Source organism: Lutra lutra, chromosome X, assembly GCF_902655055.1.
Source record: "Lutra lutra chromosome X, mLutLut1.2, whole genome shotgun sequence".
Taxonomy (NCBI): Eukaryota; Metazoa; Chordata; class Mammalia; order Carnivora; family Mustelidae; genus Lutra; species Lutra lutra.
The window spans coordinates 24858816-24876316 of NC_062296.1; the positions used below are offsets into that span (position 1 = coordinate 24858816).

Here is a 17501-nt window from a genome sequence, read left to right on the forward strand (position 1 = left end):
GATGTGGAGAAAGGGGAACCCTCTTACACTGTTGGTGGGAATGCAAGTTGGTGCAGCCACTTTGGAGAACAGTGTGGAGATTCCTTAAGAAATTAAAAATAGAACTTCCTTATGACCCTGCAATTGTACTACTGGGTATTTACCCCAAAGATACAGATGTAGTGAAAAGAAGGGCCATCTGTACCCCAATGTTTATAGCAGCAATGGCCACGGTTGCCAAACTGTGGAAAGAACCAAGATGCCCTTCAACGGACGAATAGATAAGGAAGATGTGGTCCATATACACTATGGAGTATTATGCCTCCATCAGAAAGGATGAATACCCAACTTTTGTAGCAACATGGACGGGACTGGAAGAGATGATGCTGAGTGAAATAAGTCAAGCAGAGAGAGTCAATTATCATATGGTTTCACTTATTTGTGGTGCATAAGAAATAACATGGAGGACATGGGGAGATGGAGAGGAGAAGGGAGTTGAGGGAAATTGGAAGGGGAGATGAGCCATGAGAGACTATGGACTCTGAAAAACAATCTGAGGGTTTTGAAGTGGTGGGGGGGTGGGAGGTTGGGGGAGTCAGGTGGTGGGTATTATGGAGGGCACATATTGCATGGAGCACTGGGTGTGGTGCATAAACAATAAATTCTGTTGCACTGAAAGAAATTACATAAAAATTTTTTTTAAAAAGTGCACATTATTAAAAAAAAAAAAGAAAACATCTTTAGGGGCATACTCTGCACTCATCTTTCTACCACAGAGCAACCATACCACTGAGGACCTAGAAGTTTCTCAGTCAATCCAGGTATTATGACATATATGCCTGGGAATGAGTTCTGGCACACCTCGGACTGGAATCATCCTGGCTGTCCTCATGGGAAGAACTGCATTCACAGCAACACAGAGCAAGCCCGGAGAAGGTCACCTCAAACTGTTCTGGCTGGCAAGACCTATACAACCCTAGCTCCTACTGATTGCCCTGAAGGTTTATCCTTCTGCGTGGGCAGAAAGCAGTAACACAGCCCCATGGACAAAATGGAGAAAGAAGTGTGATAGACAAAGAAAGGAGGTAACAGGCATTTAGGGAGATGAGATGTTTTTGCTTAAGTACAAGGGCTGGCTGGCTACTGGTCTCCCTTTGTTTCATTTGTGTACATTTTGCTTATTTGTAATCTCTTGGATTCTGTGGCCGAATGTCATCCTGGTGTCCAGTATTTACATGCAGCATCCCATGTCCTTGAGGTTGAGACGTTCAAGGCTAGATTCTCCCTCAACACTTTGAAAAGACAGGAATACAGCTGAGCTGGTCAACAAATCTCAAGGAAGTAGAAGGAGAAAAGGGAAAGGAAGTGAATGGTAAAGGGGGCTGTACAGAAATTGGTTCTGGCTGACAGGCACAAGTTGGTTGACTCTTCTTCATCCTATATCTGAAACTCTTTTGAAAAAAGAATTCTCTTTTTGTATCAAATATTACTCAATTCCATGGTTCCAGTGGCCACTGACAGTCCCCAGGATTATAAAAATTGAAATTTTTAGATATTTCTTTTTGAAATGGCCACATACCCACCTCAAGTTTGAATCTAAATGCAAAATACCTCTATACTTTCTGTGAAAAGACAAATGTGAAAGAAATGACCACTAAACAGTTGAAATGGGTAAAGAGGTGACATAGAACAGTGAAGAACAATGGGGAAAAGGAGGAAATTAGGAGAGAGTAGAAGAAACCGCCTGACTCTTAGCTGCCCTTCATTTCTGTTTGTTTTTAAAACACATTCTGTTTTCTTTCACATATTTCCACTGTAATTGTGGATAAGCAGAGTCCATGATGCTTTGAAAATTGAGGACTGAGTCTCCCTAAAGCCTCAGCAAAGACACTAAATTCAGCTGACCTGACTGCTAAACCTTCAACAGACAAGTGATGCTATGAACAAATGGGGGAAAAGAGACAAATGGTAGGTATGGTGGCATCAGGGGAGAGATTCCGGTTCTCTTTTTCTACCTGTTTTTTAACTTTAAATCATTATTTGTGCTCATAACCTCTTGCTAGATTTCCTTTTTTGAGCTTCTCATCCACAGCCCTTGAGTTTGGAAAACTGAGGACAAATGTCCTAAACTCTCTGTTAAGACAGTAACTGAAAAGATCTGACCACTATAGATCCAGTAAGTAACAGCAGAAAGGAGGAAGGGGATAGTGAGAGCCTGGGGGATGGTAGAGGTTGGTGGTCTCTGGTCTGACTTTTCTTGTAACCTTTCGGTGATTTTTACTTGAAGTCCGCCACCCGAAGTCTGCACTTTGGGGAATTTTGATCCCCTGTCGTCCCTAAACCTTACAAAAATGTTCCCCCTCCCCATTACATTGTGATCTACAAGTGGGACTTGCCATTCTGTCTGTTTTTTTGTTCTTGTTTTTTGAGAAGTGAAGTCTCTGGCCTCCCTGAAGCCTTTGTAAAATTGCCCACAGAGATTTCATCACCCAAAAGCCACTAGGTAAAAGTGGAAGAGGGAAAGGGCAGAGGTAAGATGTCGAGACAGATCTTTAGGAGAGAGCTACTTTCCTCCTAGTACCTCATGTCCTTCCTTCCCATGATCACCAACATTAGGGATTGGCTACCCAAAATCTGCTATGTGGGAAATTTAGAATCCTCATGTACTTAAAAGTTCTGGAAAAATGTGATGACTCAAAATAGATGAAAAACTTAAATGTGAGAGAGGAATCCATCAAAATCCTAGAGGAGAACATAGGCAGCAACCTCTTTGACCTCAGCTACAGCAACTTCTTGCTAGACAAATCTCCAGAGGCAAGGGAAACAAAAGCAAAAATGAACTATTGGGACTTCATCAGGATAAAAGAAAACTTCTTCCCAGCAAAGGAAACAATCAACAAAACTAAAAGACAACCTATGGAATGGGAGAAAATATTCACAAATGATATATGAGATAAAAGGCTAGTATTCAAAATCTATAAAGAACATAGCAGACTTGGGGCACCTGTGTGGCTCGGTCGTTAAGTATCTGCCTTCTGCTCAGGTCATGATCCCAGGATCCTGGGATCAAGCCTCGCATCAGGCTCCCTGCCTGGCAGGAAGCCTGCTTCTCCTTCTCCCACTCCCCTTGCTTGTATTCTTGCTGTCTCTATGTCTCTCTGTCAAATAAATACATAAAATAAAAAAAAAAATAACAGACTCTATACCCCCAAGCCAAAAAATCCAGTCAAGAAATGGGCAGAAGGCATGAATAGACATTTCTAACAGACATATGAAAAATGTTCAACATCACACGACATCAGGGAAATACAAATCAAAACCACAAGGAGATACCACCTCACACTGTTAGAATGGCTAAAATAAACATCTCAGGAAACAACAGGTGTTGGTGAGGATGCAGAGAAAGGGGAACCCTCTTTCACTGTTGATGGGAATGGAAACTGTTGCAGCCACTCTGGAAAACAGTATGGAGGTTCCTCAAAAACTTAAAAATAGAGCTACCCTATGACCCAGAAACTGCACTACAAGGATTTATCCAAAAGATACAAGCATAGTGACTTGAAGGGCATATGCACCCCAATGTTTATAGCAGCCATGTCCACAATAACCAAATTCTGGAAAGATCCCAAATGTCCATCGACAGATGAATGGATAAAGAAGATGTGGTGTTTATATACACAATAGAATATTACTCAGCCATCGAAAAGAACGAAATCTTGCCATTCGCAATGACATGAATAGAACTAGAGGGTATTATGCTAAGAGAAGTAAGTCAGTCAGAGAAAGACAAACACCATTTGATTTCACTCATATGTGGAATTTAAAAAATTTGTTTATTTATTTAGTTTTGTTAAGAAACAAAACAGATAAACATAAGGGAATTGAAGGAAAAATAAAATAAAATAAAAACAGGGAGGCAAACCATAAGAGACTCTTAACTCTAGAAAACGAACTGAGGTTTTCTGGATGGGTGGTGGGTGGGGAATGGGGTAACTGGGTGATGGGCATTAAGGAGGGCACTTGATGTAATGAGTACTGGCTGTTATATGCAAATAATGAATCACTAAATTCTACCCTTAAAACTAATAATACACTATATGTTAACTAAATTGAATTTAAATAACAAATTAAAAAAGAAGGAAAAAAGAAAAAAATTTCTAAGGAAATATGGCTCAAAAAAAAAAAAAAAAAACTAATGAAGCAGAGTTAGGCTTTCGACACCCAAACCCAAGACGTAAAAGAAGAAAGAGATGGGGTTGCTAGGGGTGGGAAGTAGTGGAGGAAGGCATCCTACCTATCTGCCTGCCAGCTGTCAAATTATTTTCTACAGCCAGCTACCTCAGACTCCACCCCTGAAGTTGGTCAGTTTTTATCCTGTGACCTTTCCCAGAAAGTTCCATTCTCACTCCTCCTTGACAGAAACACACATGGGGTGGGACACAGTTCTCTCAGCCAGGCTGAGAGAACTCTCAGGCTCTGAACTCTCTCATGATCCCTCCTTCTGTCACATATACTCTTAAGTATTCTCACTCAGGCTTCTCTCTAGCCCACAGGCCTAATCTCCTTATACTTCATTTCTAACTTGGTCCCCTGAAAATGTCTCTGAGTAGTAATACAGTGACCAGACTGCAATACGTGTAAATAGATATGTATTTTTAAGAAACTCTTATTAGAGAATTCTTGTCTTTAGAAAGAGTGTAAGTTTGATTACTAGTTTAAATATGTGATAAATGAATTCACAAGGTTCTGCATTTTAACTCATGCTCTTGGCTCAAAACTAAATTGACATTTGGCTTAAAGTTCTTGAAGTCTTTTTAGTTTGTTTTGACTTTTGTTTCAGGTTTTAAGTACCTGACCTGCATACTTTTCTTAATAGCGACTGCTCAAAAAAGGACAGAAAACCCATAAACTTTTATTTAATACATGTATTTTAGCATATCTAACTCCAAAAGAAATTTCTGTGTCATGAATTGTATTTTCTCACTGAGCTTCATCTGTTATTAAAATTATGCATTTTAAAGTAACATATTTTTATAAAACATAAAACGTGTTCCAGTGGATTTCTTTGATATTTTGTGTGGGACAAGATGGCTCATTTTGCTTAAGTAGGATGCTGTTTTATAGCAATTGTTCTATCCCTTTGCTGAATCATAATAGTTCATTTTTTGCTTAAAAACTGGTTTCACCTTCTGACATCTCCCATCCAAACAAAGATATTAGAATTTCTTCTTTGTTTTCTCTTTACCTTTTTCCCCATTTTAAATTTTGAGTATGGAGATAGACGGTCATGATTTCTCATCTAGCTGGCCTCTGAGAACCTAATTTTCAAGAGAATGACCTCAGTCAATGAATTTGTTACATTTTGAGGTTTTAGAGTCTATAAAACAAATTAATTCTTGTTTTCTTCTGGAATTTTTATATATATTTTTTTGCAATTTATGGGTACTTTTATTTTATTTTTTTTCAGTGTTCCAAAATTCACTCTTTATGCACCAACACCCAGTGCTCCATGCAATATGGGTCCTCCATAATACCCACCACCAGGCTCACCCAATCCCCCACCACCTTCCCCTCCAAAACCCTCAGTTTGTTTCTTTTGGAATTTTTAATTTGAGTTCACTTTGCCTAAGACATCAATGAGTTTCCAGTTAGATCCTGTCTCATACTCCAGCACCCCTCCCCTAACTGCCTACTGATTAAATTAACTTCCATATTCCATGAGCATCTTAAAAAGAATGGGTCCCAAAGGAAAGTTATTATATTCCCTCAAAATCTCTTCCTCTTCCTGTATCTATTCTTTTAATTAATATACTTTGGGCCTACTGGGTCAGTGGGCGTGAGTCCCATGCACCTGTATTTTTATAATTTCATCAAGTGACTTTAAAGCCCAAGGGGGTTTGAGCACCACTAGCCTAGATTGTTGTCTTAGCTTTGTAGTTGGTGCTCTAAAATCTAGTTCTTTACCTCTCCAGCTCATTCTTCACATAATAAATTTACCTTCCTGGAGCACCTGGGTGGCTCAGTCAGTTGAGCACCTGAATCTTGATTTTGGCTCAGGTCAGGATCTCAGGGTCCTGGGATCACGCCCCAAGTCAGTCTCTGTGCTCAGTGGGGAGTCTGCTTGAGGTTCTCTCTCTCTCCTTCATCCTCTGTCCCTCCCCCAACTCACATTTTCTTTTGCTCTCTTTCAAATAAATAAATCTTTTAAATAAATAAATAATTTAATTAATTTACCTTCCTAAAATACCACTTGGAGCATAATATTCCTTTCCTCAAATCATTGCAATGATTCCCTGCTTTGTACAGATGTATTAATACCCAAATATCTTGACTTGGCCTTCAAGAATTTCTACTATATGTTATTTTCTGTTCCCCTGGCCCAGCTGTACCACTTCCTTAAACAGACCTCATCCTCTAGCCATATCATGCCATTTTGAACAGTGCTACCTTTGTCTGTTTTGTTTTGTTTGTCTAGAAAGGACCCCTGCTTCATCACTAACAGCTCTGGCTATCTCTACTGAAATTTCATTCTTCAAGAACAATTTCCATTGGTTAAATAATGACTAAGGAAGATCAATATCAAATTGGTCTCTACAACCTCTACCCGGTACTAAAAGGGCCCATTTGTACACACACTCTCTCTCTCTCTCTCTCTTTGGCCAATTATTATGTAGGCTCTTGCACATTGTTGCCTGCTTATGGGCTTTTATCCTCCTTCACTACTACACGCCTTCCCATGCCTTCCATGGGAAGCATCATTGCTAAGTGACTCCAAGTTTCCCAATTTCTGCTGTACTAGGTAGAATTTCTGTTGGGCCCATTTTACTATTCTGTAGGGATTTAATTAACTAGATGTGATGATGAGGTGCTCAATGACTTTTGCTTAGATTGGACTTAACAAGTTCTAGTGCTGCTTGCATCTCACCAGTTCTTTTTGGTTAAAATTGTTGTGACTAATTGCCAGGATGGTATCTTTTCCTTTGGTTGAACCAAAACAGTGTGCAGAGGGAGAGATGAAAAGAGATGAGAGAAGGCAGAGGAAGACTGGAGACAATTCTAGTACTCATAGATAGGATGAGTTGAAACTCTACTTTCTTAATTTTAATGTTTTAGGTTATCTGTACAGTTGACTATTTGCCTCTGTGTAACAGTGGCAATATTTGTTGAAAATATGGATATACTCTCCAGGAGTTATTCCCTTGAGAGGGAACCCACTCATTTGGATTTGTAAGTTCTGCTATATTGTATCACTTCTCGATTATAATACATCTGTTTGATGCAGTGCACTGTTGCCCACATCTGGATGCAATTTTATAAAACCAACCATGACATCTGTGCCTAAGCAGTTCACATGGGATTTGCAAGTTACACTTGAATGATTCTCCAGGGCCATCTTTTATACAGATACTAGTTACACAATTGGCATCCAAACACAGATTGTCCCAATTTGAGAATAACCAGACAAGTCAGTCTTGCAAAGATTCAAATGACTTTAGTATTATCCTGTCTCCCTTGATTTATACATACTGTAATTCAATTTCCTTCTGGTAGTGTGGACAATGGAGAGTTGCAAATAAATATATTCAAAGCTTACTTTTAGAGCACTTATTTTCAAGATATTGTGTGGAGATTTCCTTCATATAATACTATTTTTAGGGTACATTTTGTACTGAAAGGAAAACAGAGACAAGATAAATTGGGTGACATTCATTGAGTTGATGGCAGATTATGGGTGAGAAATGGGAAAGGTGGCTTGCCTATAGTGAAGATAAAAGCAGTAAAAAGAGGGTTGGGGAGCTGCCAAGGACAAGTATCTATCTCATAATTTGGATGGAGTCTGGCTCTATCTTTAGTGTCATTTGAATTGTTCATGTGGGTGATGCTTCGATTGGGAAATACATAGTAATTGTGGTGACTCAAGTTATCAGGTTGCTAATGAGAGACACAAGTCTTTTTCTAGAAGCAGGTCCATCCTCCTGAGAGGGTGTAGTGTGTGGAGTTGAAGATTACACCATATAAATTAGCTCTTAATTATAGGTTGCTTGTATTGTTCACTCATTGTTCTATTCTCTGATCCAATCAACATACTTTGTAATCTTTTAAGGGTTATCCATTGGTAAGATGGTGAGTCATATCAAACTTGCCCTGACTTCATGGCACTTCAGTCCACTGGGAATTATTTTATGAACATAAGTTGATATAAGTTCTATTAGCAGGAAAAATAGCCACCAATCTCTTCTATTAATGGTTGTATGGAGGGATAATTTAAATACCATAAAATCCATCCATTTGACACTGATTTTTTTTAATTAAAAATAAGATCATGCACCCCCACCCCATTTTGAAAATTTTCAGTGGCATTCTGTCTCTGTTGAAAACAGCTAAAACTTCTTTAACCAGTCTTACTAAAGCCTTACCTAATCTGTAACTCACTCTGCTCCAGCCAAAATTGCCTTCTAACAGTTCAGAGACTCTTTTCTGCCTCAGGACCTTGGCACATGCTGTTCCTTATGCATGATATGAACTTTCCCTGATTCTTTATATAATTGGATCCTTCTCATCATTTGGATCATTATTTCAAAGTCACCTTTTCTTAAAGATCTTGTATGGGCATGCTATGCAGAAATTTGATTTTCCATACTCAGCCTTCTCTTCATTCTCTGTCCTAGATCTGTTCTGTCTCCATGCTAATTATTATAAGCTCTGCAAGTTTTATCTGTCCATTATGACTATAATGTTCTTAAGGACACCACCCTATGTCTTCCTTGCAGGGAAGTGAATAAGGTATTGGGCAGACAATTGATACAGAGGAAAAATAACTTACTATAAAGATCTTTAAAGAAGTATTGCCCAAAGTGTATGTGGACTGGTGCTGGTCTGCTATTTGTTAGTAGTCAGAAATGAAATAAGGAAAGAAATAGAAAGCAAGCCCTTATAAACCTTATAGCAATTTGACAAGGTAGTATTATGGCTGTTAAATGTAATACTAAAAATTTTGGCTTATGTTTTTATATATCTTGTTTTGCTTGTTTCAGGTTTTTAGTAATTTATTTCTGTTGATCTGTGAAGATTTGGAGGAAAAAACTGGCCCTTCTTCACAGATAGTTTGAGAAGAACTGTTTTAGGGCATGATCTGAGAGCCTAGGGAAGAAAACGGAATTCTTTCAATTTATCTTGCCAGAACATTGGGTAGAAAGTGATATTTCCTTGTTGAGAGAGAGAGAGAAGAAGAAGAAGAAGAAGAAGAAGAAGAAGAAGAAGAAGAAGAAGAAGAAGAAGAAGAAGGAGGAGGAGGAGGAGGAGGAGAAAGGGATGAAGGGATGATTGACTACAATGGGGGCATTTTTGGACAGTGGAAGAAGAAAGAAGAAGAAGAAGAAGAAGGAGAAAGGGATGAAGGGATGATTGACTACAATGGGGGCATTTTTGGACAGTGAAAATGGGAGTCTCAAAGTTGGCAACTTTAAGTTGACAAATGCCTGTGGATTTCTAAATGCCAGATGGGAAGTTGGACTTCAGCCCACTCCACAACTCCACATTCTCTTGGTGCTCTGCTGTAACCTATCTCCATTTGGAGAAGAAAGGGAATCCTCGGCCACCGGAGAAGTTGTGTACCCAGGGGAGGGGACTGGGATCCTGGCATTTGGGAGCAGTAGGGATTTCCCCCTTCTGTCCTACCTCTTTTGCCTGTAAAACCGCGCTCCAACTCAGTGAGTTCTGTGTTTACATGCCAGCTTCTGAGGTGACATTGTTTACAACACGTGGTTTGTATATTTATAATTTCATTTTTTGAGGGTTTGAAGTTTCTTTAGAGAAGGAGAGAGTGGGAGAGAGGGAGAGAGAGAGAAAGAGAGAGAGAGAGAGCGAGAGCGCAAACAAGCGAGCAGAGGGAGAGAGAGAATCTTAAGCAGACTCCACGTCCTCCATGGAGCCCGATGCGGGGCTTGTTCTCACATCCCTGAGATCATGACCTGAGCTGAAATCAAGAGTTGGATGCTTAACTGACTGAGCCACCCGGGCACTCTGAGCATTTGAATTTTCTATTTAGAACATAAAAATGGAAGAACAAAGGGAGAGAGTATTAAACAAAACAAGAAGACATGGAGGGGAAGAGAGTAGAAGGGAACAGTTGTTATTGGCAAGCAAAACACATGACCCAATCTCACTTGAAGTTGTTTTCTCTCTAAATAAAGTGGACCCCTCTTTGTTTCAGGTATATTCCAAGATCTGGTATGTTGCAGAGTTCACTTCTTCAAGCTTAGATTACTCCTGCCTCTTTTGGGTTCTGTGCTATGAATGGTGCTTTTGTTTTAGTAAAAATTTGAATTAATTAGATATAAGCTAGTTATATTAGATATTATATTAAATTAGATATAAGCTAGTGCCCCCCTCCTTTATTTCCTGGCATGCTAATACTATGAATGGGGCAGATAGGGTGGGAAGAAAAGAGGAAGCAAGAGCAAGAGGGGAAATGAGAGAGCAGGAGAGAGGTGAGAGAGATACAGAGAGAGAGAGAGAGAGAGAGAGAGAAGAGGGAATGGGGTAGAAAAGAAGAGAGTGATGGACAGATATAATTAGTGCTTGTTAAGATGCATTTCAGATTGGCTCTTGGACAGGTTTCAAACACTGATTCACAAGGCTCTCCTTGTTTTTTAAGACTTTTTCTCTCTGATCACTTGTACTCTCATAAATGTATAGTTTATACATAATGAAATATATATGTTTCACTCAATGTATTTCTGTCTTTGCAGATGTTCTTATGTGACCTTTGTGGGGCTGGCCTTTTTTTTAAAAGATTTTATTTATTTATTTGGCAGAGAGAGATCACAAGTAGGCAGAGTGGCAGGCAGAGAGAGAAGGGGAAGCAGGCTCCCTGATGAGCAGAGAGCCGGATGTGAGGCTCCATCCTAGGACCCTGAGATCATGACAGAGGCAGAGGCTCAACCCACTGTGCGGCTGGCCTTTTGTCTCACTGAGATGCTTAAGTGGGTCAAAGGGGAAGAGCAAGGTGCTCTGTCGAGAGTCTGCTCAACCTGCATTGGAGGCCTAGCTTGGCAATGTATTAGCTCTGAGACTTTGGACAGTCATGTATTTTTCTGAGCCCATTTTCCTGATCTCTAAAAAGCTTAGGAAGGTGACTAGGTAAGAAGTCTCTCCTCATGGGAGTTCTGAATAATTTTAGTAAGAAATATAAAGAAAACAGCTGACGGCAGAGAAGAGTCTAAGAAATGTTAGCTCCCCTAACACAATGTCCTCCTTTACTGTCTGTTCATGTGGCCCTCTACCACCGGCAGCTGACATGACCTAACTTCCACTTGTAGGGTCAACAAAAATCACCCACTCTGGGATTGGTCTTGACCTAGGCAGGGAAATTGTTGGGTCTTCTGAGATACTGGTTAACTGGTATAGCACTAAATGAGTCCAGTATGGCTCATGTTCTCCCCTGGGCACCTCAAATGCTTGCTTTTTTTTTTTTTTTTGGTCCCATTTTCAGGGCTGGGTGCTGAACATCTGTAGTTGGATCATCTTAACCCAGATCTAATTCATTTTGTGTGGTTTTGATTGATCCTTCAGATCCTCAGCTATGTTTAGAACTTAGATAAGGGTACTCATATCCTTCTTGGCTTCTGCCTACCTGAAATGATTTTAAGCCTGCCTTATGACTTTATATCCCTAAGGACAACAGTCTTCTGGTTTTGTACCCCCATTTATATCCTCAGCTTCTGCCTAACTGCTATGCCTATATTCTCATTCCTGGTCTCCTCTGGTCTAAACTGACCCTCCATGAGGGAAGAAATGTAGAGCTGGAAGTGACCTTGGAGTGTTTCCCAAGTTTTAGTCATTAATATGCCACCTTTATAGCTTTCTGCCATATAGGTGGATCATCTGAGCCATAATTTACCTAATATTTTTCTTTACATGGTCTAACTTTTTAAACCTAAATATCTATTTTACCCTCATTCTAAAGAATGGTATCTGTAAAATCACAGAATTGAGAGGATAGTTACCTCAGCAATACTCATTTAATATAAATTCCAAACTAATAAGTTTAAGAAATTTTGCTGTGTACTCCCTAAAATCATCTTGTGTACAAGTAGTACACTTGGGGAAATAATAATTTGGTGTAACTCTCCATTTTATGGATTAAGAAACCCGTTTCTTAGCTCCGGGTCTAGTGCTTATTTTCATCATTCCTAGGGTTGTTAGTCTAGGGTTGTGCACACAATGACTGAGCTATCATTACTGACATATATAAAAAAATTAAATCATAATACACAACATGGCTGGGGATGCAATGTAAAGGATCCTGATCCAGGACCTTGCCTTGAAAGAGAGAGAGGTTGTCTGACTGACAGAGTGTATACATGCTGGTTACCTCTGGTACCAGAGTGGCAAAACATTACTACCTTAGAGTCCTGGAAGAGAACACAACAATTATGGAACCACCCTGAAAAAAATGACACCACTAACTGATACAGAATTTGTTGGAGACTTGTTCACTCTCTCATCATTGGGATGTTCACCTCTGGCCTGTGTCTTCCCCAGACCACATCTCTGGCCTGTACTTCTGATGGAATCTTTTGTTTCTTCCAAAGACTTCAGTAAGGTAGAACTTTCTGCAGCTTGTTGTCCACTGTGAAATATACAACCTGACCTGTGAGAGTCCTGTGTTGAAGCATCCAAGGGCTATCTGAGTCTTCTCATGTTTGGATTGTTACCAGAGAATGTGTATGTTAAAGCACATAGAAGTCTTTGCCAGATAGATGGAGCTCCTTGGCAAGGGGTGCACAAGGCACTCTGGTGCAGGTGATTCCAAAAAGCTTAGGGAAGTGCCATGACTGTCTTTGACTTTGCATTTGTAGAAGAAGGTGTGGGGGGGCTTCTGTGCTATTGCTTATACCAAGACTCAGATTAGACTTTGTTCCCTTGTGTATCTGTCCTCAGCTGTCATCCAGCTGGCTCATTTTGAAAGGAAACATCTTAGCTCCACTTACCCTTTTTTTTTTTTCACTTACCCTTTTTTGACCATCTAAGGAAATTCCAAATAGTTTTGGTGTGTGTGAGTGTGTGTGTGTGTGTGTGTGTGTGTCTTTGGTAGAGGTGTTTGGGGTATTTTTATCTGCTATAAAAAACCTGGAAACCATGATGGGATAATCTGTTTCATTTTTATCAGAGATTAGCAACAGTTCCTATCTCTATTGCCTGCATTCAATTTTATATAGAGTACAGGGACTTACAGAAACATATGGCTGAGTTCAAATGAAAAGAAAGTCACTAGAGGAAAAGGACTGGCCGCTCAAACATGGTGAATGATTTCATGTTTTCATTAGGCAGACTGACATTATGTCATGAATTACATTCTTTCTGAAGGACCAGACTTGACTTGCTCTTGTAGTAGGCTTCCTCCCACTGTCTCATGATTCTGAGTCCTGGTTGGGCATTCAGTAAATGATTCTTTTCCACAACCTCGTCCTAGTGATTCTCTCTTGCAGTTCTATTGCTCTACATGCTTTCATTTCTGCCAGGTCTGGGTTTCAAGTTGAAACCAAAGCTCATCTACAGGATTATTGGTAGGAATAAGGAGGCCCAGTTAGAATTCTAGAATGGCAAAAGTCTCCATGTATCATCCAGTCATTGATGCACATGGCTTGGATCTCCCTTTAAGATGGAACCTGCCTCGAGGAGTTGAGTGAGCTGATAGCCTTCAGTTTCAGGATCTGCCTCAGCTTTCAGGCAGGAGATATGTGTTTCCTGAGCAGCTGCCAGCCAATGGCTGAGCAAGGTGGTTCAGGGTTTCAGGGTAGCATGGGGTCTTTGCACAGGAATTCTCGGTTGTGCTGGCCAAGTCTTTCTTAGAACTATCCCACCATCTGAAGTTCTCCTCAAACTTCCTTTCCCTCTCTTTGGCTGATATCAGATCTGAATTGTTGTCTTAAGCTCTCCCTTCCCACTTGTGACCCTTTCTCTTTTATTTTTTACGGATATCACTCCCAGCAAATGTCTTGGACTTCTAATTATATCTTAGCATCTGCTTCCAAAGGGCCCAACCATTACATCAGTTAACTCCCCCACTCCCATCTGAGGTTTATAGTAAAGAAACTGAAGTGACTTGTGCAAGGTCCCATAGCTAGTTAGTAAGTAGCAAAGTCCGTATGACAACTCAAACTTTCTGATCCTTCATTCAATGCTCTTTCCCAAACTTCAGTCACCCACATGCCACCATAACCACATACACAAAAACCAGACCTTGCCATATGTTTATCTCCCATGCTATTGCTTACGCAACACATTTGACACATTACAAAATGGATTCATTTGTTGTTAAATCTCTACATTAGCCCTGTATGAACTAATAATATCCATGAAATTTGGATTTTGATGTGCTCATTTTATATTTTTCTAACACACAATAAATGATACATTACCATCATAATAAAAAAAGTTTATGTGTACACTATGTAAAGTCATCTCATATACTGTCAGTGACGGGGGAACCCTGGGATGTATAAGGCAAAAGGGAAGGAGAAGGAAAAGGAAGGAAGGAAGGAAGGAAGGAGAACAAAATATTTATTGATCAGAAAATAATGGTAAAAACCCATCAGTAACTGCCCTCAGCTGCCTTGCTGTGACATCCATGTTTCCTGCCAAGTCCTGGTCTAACTTCCAATGAGTCAGCAAACATCCTTTACTTATTGGTTGCCTTAAAAAACCAAATTGGATATATTTAGAAGTAAATGAAGAATCAAGATTTCTCCTCCTAAAAGAGTCAATACATTTATCCCCCAAATGGTCTGAAGTGCTCCACTTTGAGCAATTTATTGGAGAATTTCAAAGCATTTCAAAGCAATAGCTTTAATCATCATCTCATAAAGTGTTGGAAAACACACTTCCTAAAAGAGGTTTAAGTAACATTTCCTTTCTCATTAAAAAATTTTAATCATTAAAACAAATAAGATTTTTTCTTTAAGAAATCTAAGAATATAATTATAATAATCTTTCACCTTTGTTGCTATTCTTTTGGTGTAAGAGCTCCATAATGATTATCTTTTTGTTGTGCTAATGAAACAAGATCAGTGTTAGAACTCATGTTATGTAATAATGTAATAGACTTTTAGTATCACAGTGATAATTTAACATTCCTCTTTCCTTTTGGGGACATAGTATTATTCAAAACCTCTGCCAAACAGATATTCCTGATTTAGAAGCCATTTAGTTAATTCTTAAAACAATTATCTTTTTGGAGAAAGAACTATAAACTAACCTAAATGCAATACTAGCTTCTAGAGGTCATGGGTTTTAAAGACATGGGAAATATGAAGGAAAAGATTGAAGTTGTGTTTTATTATAAGTATAGAAGTGGCTGTCACTTTGACAGGGTCCCTTGATGTTCTATGTTCCAACCTACTTCTGGCATCTGATTTGAAAAGATTTGGTAGTGGTCTGCTTCTGGAAAGACAAACCCAGTACTGATGTGTACATCTACTTGGGTAAAAGGGGGAAAGAATCAGTTTCCTGTGTCCCCTGTCCCTTGTGTTATATTTCAAACCTGGATCAAATGGTTTACATTTCAAATTCAAATCATATCTTAAGAAGAATTGGTGAAAAATCATCTCAAATTACTATGTTTTAAATGAGAGAATAGAAGCTCACAGCTAAAACAGAGAGCATAATTGAAAACAAGGCTATTGCATTCAGGTTTTGGCATTTATTGACTCATTTCGCCAAGCATCTAAAGAACACATTAGGTTCTTTGTGTATTTCTTTTTTTGGATGATTACGGATGACGCAAACTAAATAGAATATATTGCCCTGGGAAACAAAAACTCTGCTTGTTCTTACCAGGTTAGCAAGCATGTAATGATAACCTCTTGAATGTTTTCCCAGGATCACAACCTGCAAAAGAAGAAATAAGAAATATTGCTTATTTAAAAAGGGCATTTTCAATTGCCTAGTCAATGGGAAGTACAACAATCAATCGATGAGCTAGAGCGAATTACTTTTTTAAAAATTTTTTATTTTTTAAAGATTTTATTTATTTATTTGATAGACAGAGATCACAAGTAGGCAGAGCAGCAGGCGGGGGGGGGGGGGGAAGCAGGCTCCCCGCTGAGCAGAGAGCCTGATGTGGGGCTCGATCCCAGGACCCTGGGATCATGACCTGAGCAGAAGGCAGAGGCTTAACCCACTGAGCCACCCAGGCGCCCACTAATTGCTTTTAGATGATCAATAAATTATTAGGTCTTTTGTGTATAGTAAAATCACAGTTAACAGGACCAGAGTTTTTTTGCACATTTCAATTTCAGGCAGAAAATACAGGAAGAATTGGTAACATCAAAGTTAAAAGTGTCAAAAACAAGGGAGGAAAATCTCTCTAAACTTCCAGGTCAGTAGCATCATTGTCACTTAAGATAGATGGCAGAAGCCATGAAGCTGATGATCCCCCCACCCATGAACTGGATTCTGTACTCAGCTGCTGAGATGGAAAATGGGCTGAATGTGGAATACAAATTAGAAAATAGAATGTGCAGTACATTTTTTTGTTGTTATCTGGAATGCTTAGGGAATAGAACACTCTGGGAATGGAGTTAATGGGATTTTCAGATTAATCGGGATTGCTTTTAAACTTTTCTAAAATGCTTCATTTTCCTCCCTTAATAGGAAAGATTTGTGACCATCTGTACAGCTTTTGGTGCTGGATGCAAGGCTGCAGGGCAGCGGGGAGGGGGTTGTCCCCTAGGGGACATTTGGAACCGCCTGTAAGCATATTTGGTTGTCACATCTGGAAAGGTAACTAGTATCTAGTGAATAGAGGCCAGGGATGCTGCTAAACATCCTACAGTCCACAACAAATAATTGTCTGGTAAAAAATGTCAGTAACACCGGAGGTGGAGAAACCCTGCCTTGGGGTCATCATTCTTATGGTAATTTTCATGAATAACATTGTATTAATTCTAAACCCTACAGTTTACAAAATGCACTTTGTTTTTTCAAAATGTGTAAGTGAATTGAAAGTTGCCAGTTGCAAGTTTTTGACTAACTACCTCACATAAGCTTATTTCCAGATAGCTAAGTAGGGCAAATTCCGGTTAATTGAGGATTTTATAAAATGTCACTTTATTAAGTACTGATTGTGTACAAAGTACAGTACTGAATGCAGGGAGTGGGAACCAAGAGGGGGATCGCATAGAGGGTAAAGATACATCTGGAAGTGGAACCCAGTTTTGTTCCAGGTCTGATGCTAATACCACTTTAGGAGCCCTCTTTAAGAAAAGTGAAACAAAAGCATGAATAGTAAGGTGTTGGAAAGAACCCATGCAAGTAAGGTGCCCTTAAGCTTCCTGACAAGTTCCACCATGGACACAGCTATCAAAGGGTTTAAAAACAACTTGAGGGGGTGCCTGGGTTCAGTCAGTTGAGCATCTGACTCTTGATTTCGGCTCTGGTCATGATCTTGGGGATGTGGGGATTGAGCCCTATGTTGGGCTCCTTGCTCAGTGGGGAGTCTACTTGAGATTCTCTCT

At 39.5% G+C, this 17501-nt stretch overlaps 1 protein-coding gene across 6 annotated transcripts in view; it reads right to left on the minus strand.

Moving 5' to 3' along the window:
• GRIA3 (glutamate ionotropic receptor AMPA type subunit 3) overlaps positions 1–17501 on the minus strand; it is a 286960-nt gene that overhangs the window by 100859 nt on the left and 168600 nt on the right. For all 6 annotated transcript variants that reach the window (XM_047716296.1, XM_047716295.1, XM_047716294.1 and 3 more), the window contains one exon: positions 15820–15873. In XM_047716296.1, the coding sequence (XP_047572252.1) occupies positions 15820–15873 (54 nt within the window). The remainder of the gene's footprint in view (positions 1–15819; positions 15874–17501) is intronic.